Source organism: Amblyomma americanum, chromosome 1, assembly GCF_052857255.1.
Source record: "Amblyomma americanum isolate KBUSLIRL-KWMA chromosome 1, ASM5285725v1, whole genome shotgun sequence".
In the NCBI taxonomy this organism is placed as follows: Eukaryota; Metazoa; Arthropoda; class Arachnida; order Ixodida; family Ixodidae; genus Amblyomma; species Amblyomma americanum.
This window is the reverse complement of record NC_135497.1, coordinates 63,808,646-63,818,626: the sequence shown is the minus strand read 5'-3', so window position 1 is coordinate 63,818,626 and position 9,981 is coordinate 63,808,646. Positions and strand designations below refer to the sequence as shown.

Sequence of the window (9,981 nt, the reverse complement as noted above, 5' to 3'; positions counted from 1 at the left end):
AATCCGCATCGCGGTCTGTCGCTAACTCAGGTAGATCAGCCTGTACTTCCTCGGGTGCGTTTAACATCATATTTACCACCTCCTCCCTGCCTACATAGGGTTTCATCAAATTACAGTGGTAGATGGTAACCTCATTTCTCTTGCCGATTTTTTTCAGGACGTAGTTTATTGCTGACAGCCTGTGCTGAATTTCCACCGGACCCTCCCACTGCACTTCCATTTTGTTTTCTGGTTTCCCGATTCGTTGACATGCGTCACACGACTTCACGTACCGCTCCACGTCTTTGAAGCACCCTGGCCAGTAGTACTCCATTAAAAGTCGCTCTTTCGTTTTCTTCATCCCCAAGTGTCCCGACCAGCTGTTCCCATGACACAATCTCAGAAGGTCCGCCCGATATTTTTCCGGAATCACCAGCTGATCACACGGCTTGCCTTTGCGATCTCTGTAGTGCCTGTACAGCAGTCCGCCTTTTTCGAGTATCGTGATGTTACGCCTCGCTATGCCCTTTTCCGCGGTAGCATGCAGGCGCCTCAAACTAGGGTCATTCTTTTGCTCTGCTTTCAGAATATCCCTGTCTATTTCCAATAGCCGCTCAATACTGCGCGAAGACGGGGCCAATATTGACGCTCCGACGGGCTCTATTTCCTGCGGTTCGCTTGGCGCCGCAGCTGCATCGATGTCGCCTGATCTAGCGACAACCTCGACCCCTTGTCCAGCCACTAGGTTTGGCTCCATAATTTCAGGTTCTGCTCCGATTTCTGCTTCTCCCTGTCCCATGTCCTGTGTTAACTGAGCGGCAAGCTGGCGGGTTTTAGAGCGCGTTAGTGCCTGCACTTTTCCTTCTCCAAAGATCTGCCCTCGCTCACGCAACAGCCGGTCAGACCGGTTTGAGAACAGATAAGGATATTCCAGCGGAACTGTTTTCGAGACGGCTGCCTCCGTCACCAGTTTTCCAAACGGACCTGAAATTTCAACCCTTGCCATAGGTAAGCAAACACTGTGCTCCTCCAACACCTGTTTAATCCACGTTACTGCTCCCGTGAAATCCTCAGACGTAACATAGGATGGGCGCACTACATCCAGCGTAGCCGCACTGTCCCTGAGCACCTTACAAGGCTTGCCATTTACATCTAACTCATGAAGGTAGGGGCAAAGCAGTTCTAGGTTTCCATCACTACCGTTTACGTACGAGAACACCAATCGCTGGTTTCTACATCTTGCAGCGATGGGCCCTGTTTCTTGGCAGTTATAACACCGCAACGGTTGCCTGGCCTCGAACTCCTTTTTCCCCGCCTTTTCTACCCCTTCGTCCTTCGTTTGACTGCCGCTCTTCTCTGGAGCCTTTTCGGTGACTTTTTTGTGTTACACCCTGCCCCACGTTTCCATTTAGAGCCGCCCGTCTAGAAGAAAAATACTTTCTTGAGGTAGATCCTCTTTCTGACTGGCCTTCCTCCGCAGTCGCCTTTCTCCGCGTCGAGAATTCGTCTGCTAGTTGAGCTGCTCGCTCTGCTGTCTCTACCTTTTCTTTGTCCTGCACCCATAGTTTTACGGATGGTGGAATGCTGCGGAAAAACTGCTCCAGACAGACGCACTCAACTACCTTGTCCCTGCTTTCGTACACGCCTGCCCACTTAAGCCACTCTACAAGGTTGCTTTTCCTTGTGTACGCAAACTCCGCATAATCCTCATTGCTTTTTTTTGTTGCCTCCCTAAAACGCTGCCGAAATGTCTCATCTGAAAGGCGGTATTTCTTCAGTAGAGCAGATTTCACCTTTTCATAATTTTCCGCATCCTGTTCGCTGAGCCTGGCGATCACATTAGACGCCTCGCATGGTAAAAAACCTAGCAGGCGTCGTGACCACAAATTTTCTGCGATTTTGCTCTTTTGACAACCCCTTTCATAGTTGATTAGATACAGACCGATGTCTTCGCCCATCTTGTTGGGATACATCCAAATGTCTGTACGGTGAGACTCTACCCTGTTAAATCTGTCACTAATGCGGGCTCCCCCGTTTTGGGCTGCCAGACGCTGGCTTTCGAGTTTGAGCTCCATCATTTTCAGTTGTATCTGATCTGCGCCTTGCTTTTCATTTCTTTCATCCTCTGCTTTCTTTTTTTCATCCTCTGCTTTCTTCGCCGTTATAGCTCTTTCTTTGCCATTTCCCACGCAATTTGCATCGCTTCTTCATCCGCATCGCTATTATTGATTGCTTTTATGATTGCCCCTTTCCTCATTCCTTCCTCCACTTCCACATCCAACTCATCACACATCAGCAACAGCTCTTCCCTATCAACCTTCTTGAAGTCCATGATCGTTGCCCCAAATGGTGGCTTTGTCCACTCGCTAATGCTCTATGGTTCTGTGCAAACTACACTGTTCTACAGACAGCCGATTACCAGCAGTTCAAACTTTTTACCCAGAGTTTAAAGCCTGGTGAATCATAGAACAAAGACAAAGCGCTCATCCGTATATGCAGAACGATGTCACCTGGTCCATCCCAAGCGCTGCCAACCAGTTGTTGAAGGTGGGGATCGGGGTCGCTACTCGACACAACCTCGGTCTAGATGACGCCCGCTCCGTCCAGGACAGGAGCGCCACTGAGTGAAGAATTCGTTAGTGGAGGAAGAAGACTTGGTTTATTTTACATATTTACAAGCTTTTGAGTTCTGAAGTGAGCTACTTCAACTGCATCTGCAGTCCAGCTTTATACACTGCGTCTTCCCTAGATTCCCCAGGTAGGGAACGCCCTCACCTTGGTGGGTGTGGACAAAACTTGCGCTATCACACAGAAACAGACACCTCCGCACACATGGACACGCCCCTGGCATAAGTTGAGCCCGAGGGAGATGGGTGTGCGGCCAGGACCCCGTCAGGCTGGCAGGCGACGTCAGGTGGTCGGCCCGCTCTCCGCCGGTCGGTGAACTTCGAAGAAACCGAGGCGCAGCCCCGTCGGGAGATAATCCCCTGTGGTTCTGCCATTAGGCATGGCCGGCAAAGCCTGGAGACACGCCACTGTGGTGATCCGTTCCCACGCTGGTGCTGTGCCCGTGAGGCCAGGGGTAGTCGGATCGGTGGAGATGTCGGGAAAAATCGGAAGACATCCGGAACCACTTCGCGGCCGGTGGCAGCGACTCCTTAAATGGATTTTCGAAGAACCCTGCTCCCCGCTTGTCCCACGGAGAAACGACCGGGCGAGCGCAATAAATGCATACCGCAGACACATGGCGAGAGATTCTGTCTTGGTGGCAATCCTCGAGACATGCTGGCGCCAATCCTAATACCAGCTGTGCGGCCATTCCTAATAGCACGTAACTAGTCAAAAAGCCAAATTTTGTCGAGCTGCACCGCCAAGGGTAATCGCGTTTTCGAAATTCTGAAAACTTATATGGCTATTACTTACGACCGGCTACAAATAACTAATTGCAACTAGGCGCCTAACTCTACTAGTTAAAAAGTCAATTTTTTTTACAATTAATAACTAGCCTACAACTCAAGATGATTCACCGGTTTTCTATTGTTCGTCAACCCTGGTAATACGAGAGTCCCAAAAGAATTGAGGAACTGTGGTAATACTATGCCGCAAAAGCCATATTTTTACCCTGAAAAGCCTATTTTTGAAAAAAACTTGAATGTGTTGGCTGAAACACCCGGTATTATAGCGATTCTAGCGCAACCATTGTGGTGCAGTGCAGATGCGTGTTGTGACACATTGAAAGTCGACCCTAAAATATTAGAATACTGAAAAATCGTTGAGCGCAGCCATTTATGTCGACTACTGAGTAAAAGCAACGCAGGAAAGATTGGTGTGCAGACCTCGGCTGCTCGCTTGTACGGCCGCGCAGCATGATGTAGGAGGACGTGCATAAAGCCGGACGACTTGCGCAAACATGCAAGCGTGCCTGGGAAACGTGGGTAGTCAGAACAGGAAGCCGCAGGGGAATGTGCACGTGATGAATCGGGACGCGAAACATTTGGAAGAGAACTTTATAAAAAAAGAACGCATTTTTATTTTACACAGCGACACTGACAATGACAATGGTAGTGAGCTGCAAAATAAACGCAGTTACAGTCGGCATATAAATTACGAGCGTATCCCTGGCTCATCTTCAGTCATTTAGTTATCGGTGAGAAATCGATGGCATGCTATTATTGAGCATGCACAGTGGCGCCGTGAGCGCCGCCACAAGGGCCGTAGTCCATAAGCGCGCAGGTTACGGACAGCCGGTCAAGCTGGCTAAGTGCTCTTGGCAGTCGAGTGTCCGCACGATCAAGCAGATGATAGCAGAGGCCCGGTCTGCATGGACGAAAAGCAGCGGAACATGAGTGCGCGGAAGCAGGTAGGAAAGGCGAAAGAAAAAAACACAGAAGAAAATAGAGGAAAAGCAAAAGTAAGGCTATTAGAAAATGGAAGCTCACCGGTAGAAATTGAGCGGCTAGCGGAAGGGTTTGCCACCAGAGCTGAACGGTGGGGGCAGCGTCTGGTTCTGGAACACGTATCCGCCGCTTTTCTCTATCCGGTTCGACTCTGCGGCGGCCTTCGTCTGGTCGGTCAGCACGCAGATCTCCTGTTGGGACCTCTTCTGCTCGACGAACTGCGGGCCCGACGTGAGCGCACCGAAGCACATCGGGTCGGTGTTCTGGATGGCTCGCATGACCTCTTTGGCGACCGGGTACTCGTCGACAGGGCACTGTTCTTCGTGGAGGGACATCGTGGTCGACTCCATGCCTTGCTCTGACGCCTTGATGGAGGTTTAGGATGACGGAAACGGCGCGCCACGCAATTCTCGCCGGACACTGCTGGCCCTGGTGGTCAGTGTCATCCAGCTTAGAATCGAACACGTGCAGGAGCACGGCCTTCGTCGTCTTCTGTCGCGCGCCTTCGGCTCCGGCTTCCGACGGTCGTCAACGTTTTCTTCTATCAGCCTCTGTCTCCGGACCCCCAGGCGCGGAATAAGAAAGGCGCGGCGAGGAACAAAGCTAGGTTCCTGCTCTCAGCCTGAGCGCACACCTACGTTCTTCGGCCTCGATTACCAAATTTCCTCAGGGATCGCACTTTTACTCTCGATGGTGCGACGTGAGCGTTTTTTTATCACTCTTTTTAGATATGAGCTCGACCTCTGAGAATGATAGATACGCGCATTATGTTTTCTATCTTCCCAGGCCACCCTATGTCACAATTCTCCACGCATGTCCCTCGGACATTCCCCCGATAGATCTGCAGCTCTGTGAGCGGTACCCCGACCCCAAGGAATCGCTGTGCTCCAAAGGCTCGTGGCCAGCTGGCGGGCCTAACCCCTCCCCCCCCACACATTCCATCAAAAATTCATAAAGAAAAATTGTTTCGATCTCTCTCTTTTTCTATCTTGCTCAAATACCTTGTTTTCCTTCGCCATTGTCGCTCCGGCTTTGCTTTCTCTTTCTCTACATGTCACCTTTTCGTCTGGTTACATTCAGCGCGGGCCCTGAGCACCCTTTCTTTTCACTCCTGTTATGTTGTTCGCGGAGTTCGTTGCGAGATCAGGGTGTAAATCAAAATATATCTTGCCTTATACTGATAGGATAAAAAGCATGGTATGATCGGTAAAAACTGATTTTAACTTGGTACTGAAACTCGCGTAACACGGGATAAAACGATGGCGTGCGGTGGAACTTGATCGGTACCCTCGTACCCACCATCACAACATAGAGGTATCATAGTCTTGCTATTGTTAAATGCATCAAGGTTCCCAATGAAAAATACAGGGTCACCCTTGATTACATGAAGGTTCCTAGTGTGAAATATTGAGCTGGAAAGCGTGTTTGCCTTCACGTCAGCGAAAGAGAGAAAGCACTCAGCATGCCAGCGCGTTACGCATACGTGCATAGAAGACTGCAGAAGCGCGCAAGGATTAGCGCACAAGTAATATAGCAGTCCTGGAGGCATATGGCCACACTGCAAGATTACAAGTGTTGTTATTAGCCTATCACGAGATGGCACTGAAGGATCGACCAAGAATCGGGTGACTATTCACCTGTGTCCAGGTAATTAAAATGAAAAAGATGCTGGTAAGCAACACCGGATTCTTCCTCATGAACAGAAAAGGGGTGAAAGTCTTGCTCAAACACCTTGTTTTCCTTCGCCAATTTCGCTCCTGCTTTGCTATCACTTTCTCTACATAATTACAAGTGTCTCCATTGATGAAGTTTTTCTTCCTTTTTCTTCTGCAGTCTTTCTAACGCAACCGCGCTGTATTTGGACAACAAGATTTCGTTGTGAACAAAAAATTAGGTCTTTTAAAATCAACTTTTGGTATTATAAAATCGAATACACGCCCCGTCGCAAATGGGGAGTGCCTCCAGCTTCCGATTTCAAGAACAGCGCCTTTTGTTATAAAACCAGCTTTGTTTGCCCCAGCATGAACAGAAAAGTTCCGTAAACAAGCACAGTGGTCGAGATCAAAACCGCATAAAGTGTATCACAGTTAACGAGTCTGAACGCAAAACATTTGCAATATAACTTTATGAAATCTATGGGGGCATTGTGATATCAGACAGCGAAATTGCGAATGTCGTACTAGAGAGCACTGCGGAATCAACCGCAGCTAGCGTCAATAAGCGAAAGTACAGTAGTCATGTGGAAGATAACACGTTCTCTCTCCACCTTATCCGTTATTTAGTTACTGATGAAAAAACGCTATTAAAAATGATTGAGCATGCGCAGTGGCGCCGTGCACGCCGCCGCAAGGGCCAGAGTCCGTGAACGCGGAAGTTCCACTCAGTCGGGCCCGCTAGCCGTTAGGCGCTTGTCGAACCGCGACTCCAAGGTCAAGCAAGAAGTGGAGGCCTTCTCTGCATGGAAAAAATGTCACCGGAACATGAGCGCACGCAAGAAACGGGGGAATGCTAAAAAATGCACCGTGAACATAAGAAAAATGAAGACGAGAAAAAGCGACATAACAAAAAGCATACGCACGCTGGTAGATATGTGGCTCACAGAAGGGTGTGCCACCAGAGCTAAACGGTGGAGCCACCGTCTGGTTCTGGAACACGTATCCGCCACTCTCCTCGATCCGCCTCGCCTTTGCTGCGGCCTTCCTCCGGTCGGTCAGCACGTTGACCTCCTGTGGGGACCTCTTCTGCTCGACGGACTGCGGGCCCCAAGTCAGCGCACCGAGCCACATCGGGTCCGTGTTCTGGATGCCTCGCATGACCTTGGAGACTGGGCACTCCTCTTCGTGAAGGGACGTCGTGGTCGGCTCCGTGTCTTGCTCTGACGCCTTGATGGAGGTTGATGATGACGGAAAACGGCGCGGAACGCAATTCTCGCCGCACACTGCTGGCCCTGGTGGTTAGTGGCATCCAGGTCCGAATCGAACGCGTCCAGGACCACGGCCTTCGTCGTCTTCTGTCTTCGGGTCCGGCCTCCGACGGTCGTCGTCGTCTTCGGCCATGAGCCTCTGTCTCCAGAACGGAAGCTGAACATCAAGTTATTTCTATCATGCCTGTGCCTGTTTTTTTCCTTGGCCAAAGTTACTCATGCTTTGTTGTCTCTTCCCCTTCAGGTCACATTTCCGTGTGCGTGCATTTATAATTTTAACAGAATATTATCGAGTTGTAAGCCAACACTTGTGATGTTTGACTTTCTGTTTGTCTCCATTTGTTCATGTTATCCTCATTTAAATATATCAATAAGTGGCCGAAACTTGTACAAGGCCATGGTGCAGATGCAAAGACCTTGTCTTATATTTATACTCTATGTTGTGATATCACTGATTAAATAAATAATTAGAATGGTTATTTGGCCCGAAATATTTAGTAAAATTGGTGGAGGAACATTATGCAGCACATCATAACCAGCACGTTACCAGCACATCGGTGTTTATATTGCAGGTGTTTCAGGGAAGCCTGCCACTAATTTTTAAAAGTCGGGTTTTGGCGTACAGTGGGCCTTTTTGTGGCATAGTAGCCAGTGTAGCCGGACGTCAAAAACAGGCGAATCATGTTGACTAGTAAAGTGAGTAATTTAATTCTAATCGATAACATTTACTATTATCATGGGCACCTGGTTGCAGTTATATATTCGTAGCCGACTGTTAGTAATAGCCATATATGTTTTTTTTAATTCCAAAAATCCGATTACTCTCGCCCCTGTGGCTCAACAATATTTGCCTATTTCGCTACTTATGTGCTCTGGAGGGGTTATTTTGCCTGCGTGATTGTCCAAAGCGCATGTATTTTGGCACAGAGTAGCCAAAATTAGTTGAGCCATAGCGGCGAGGTAATCGCGTTTTCGAAATTAAAAAAAAACTGATATCGCTATTACTAACGGCCGGCTACAAATCACTAATTACAATCACGTGCCTACCAGCAATAGTTAAAAGTTATGTATTGAAACTTTGTTATTTGCTTTACTAATTAACATGATTCCTCTGTTTTTTGACGACCGCCAACGCTGGTATTGCTATGCCACATACAGCTTCTCTTTACCTCAAGAACTCTTTTTAAAAATTAATGACTGGTTTTCCTGAAACACCTCCTGGCATATAAATATACGCATACCGTTCTTATCTGTGTCTCCCCCCCGCCCCCACGCACACACACACACTCTTTACTCGCATACAGCTACAAAAGGGACTAAAAGAATCTGATAGAGGATCAATGCGCCGGTTCGACGTAAATACGCAGCATTATACTTTCATTTTCGTTTGCATGGCACGACACAGCACACACATGTGTTTACACTCGATTTACCTTCCTTATTCACCATCCCGGACAGATGGACGCGCCTGGCCACCATTCGTTGCTTGATGTGCGCGTGCGTATAATCGGTCTTGCTCAACAATCCTAGGGAAATCATGCGGCATTTTATCTGACTACTGCAACTTTAACCCCGCAACTTTAACCCCCGACCCTTTGATGCCATGCTGACTCTGGTTGTGCGTACATCAGGCGTCATATATGCATAAAGGGTATCCGAAGGGAAATCATCCTCTCGCTTCACGTACACATGCTGCTAGTTGTGTTCCCTCGAGAGCAAGCTCTCCCGTCTGTCGCTGATGCGCTCTTCGAAGGCGTTGCTGTTCGCCTCGCTGGGCTCACCGCACGTCTTTGACGCCCTGTACGACGCGTGCTTAAGGTCCCGCTTCCATGAGACCCACTCACAAACACCGCACAGGGCAGTTAAACCACCAAGCTCGTACACTGCCACTACAACGAAAGAGTGGCATTCGGTGAGCGAGCGCTTCTCTGATGTCTCCTCTCCTCTTCTCAGCTCACTTTCGTCCTCCCCCTCCACCTTCCAGGGTAGCCACCCGCCGGGTTATTCCTTTGGCAACCACCCTCAGGTTGCGCATTCCACCGACCGCGTCAGAACCTCCATCGTCCACGGTATCCACTATTAGGAATTGTCGCCAGCTGGTATTAGGATTGGCGGCAGCTGGTCTCGAGGATTGCTACCTAGACAGCATCGCTCGCCAGGTGTCTGCGGGGTGCATTTACCGCGCTCGCCCGGTCGTGGCGTGGGACAAGCGGGCAGCAGGGTTCTGTGTTAATCCCTTTAAGGAGTCGCCGCCGCAGCCTGCCAGGTGGTGCCGGCTGTCTCCAGATCCCTGAATCTCTACCGACCCGGCTACTCCTGGCTTCCCGGGATCTGAAAGGGTGCAGAGCTTCCGGCGTGGGAACAGATCGCCACAAGCTTCGCCGGCTATCGCTAACGGCAGAACAACTTGGATTATTTCCCGACGAGGAGCCGCGGCTTTGCGCCTCGGCTTCCTTGAAGTTCGCCAAGCGGAGAAGAGCGGGCCGACCAGCTGACGTCCCCTACCAGTCCGGCCGGGTCCTGACCTCATACCCCTCTCCCTCGGGCTCAAGTTATATCAGGGGCATGTCCATGTGTGCGGAGGTGTCCGTTTGTGCGTGAGAGTGAAAATCTTGGCCACACCCACCACGGCGAGGGCGTCCCCTGCCTGGGGAATTTAGGGAAGACGTAGTGCTAAAACTC

At 49.8% G+C, this 9,981-nt stretch overlaps 2 protein-coding genes across 2 annotated transcripts in view; both read right to left on the bottom strand.

The window, feature by feature from the left end:
- LOC144100675 (uncharacterized) overlaps positions 1-2,311 on the bottom strand; it is a 30,845-nt gene extending 28,534 nt beyond the window's left edge. Inside the window, exons 1-2 of the mRNA XM_077633553.1 lie at positions 2,271-2,311; positions 254-1,100 (exon numbers count right to left, since the gene is read on the bottom strand). Of these exons, the coding sequence (XP_077489679.1) occupies positions 254-1,100; positions 2,271-2,311 (888 nt within the window). The remainder of the gene's footprint in view (positions 1-253; positions 1,101-2,270) is intronic.
- A 1,765-nt stretch (positions 2,312-4,076) lies between these two features.
- Positions 4,077-4,833, bottom strand: LOC144112889 (importin-7-like). Its single transcript, XM_077645711.1, has 2 exons — positions 4,419-4,833; positions 4,077-4,296 (listed from the first exon to the last, which is right to left on the bottom strand). The coding sequence occupies exon 1, from the start codon at positions 4,724-4,726 to the stop codon at positions 4,436-4,438; it is 291 nt and encodes a 96-aa protein (XP_077501837.1). The 5' UTR covers positions 4,727-4,833; the 3' UTR covers positions 4,077-4,296; positions 4,419-4,435.
- Between the last annotated feature and the right edge of the window lie 5,148 nt (positions 4,834-9,981).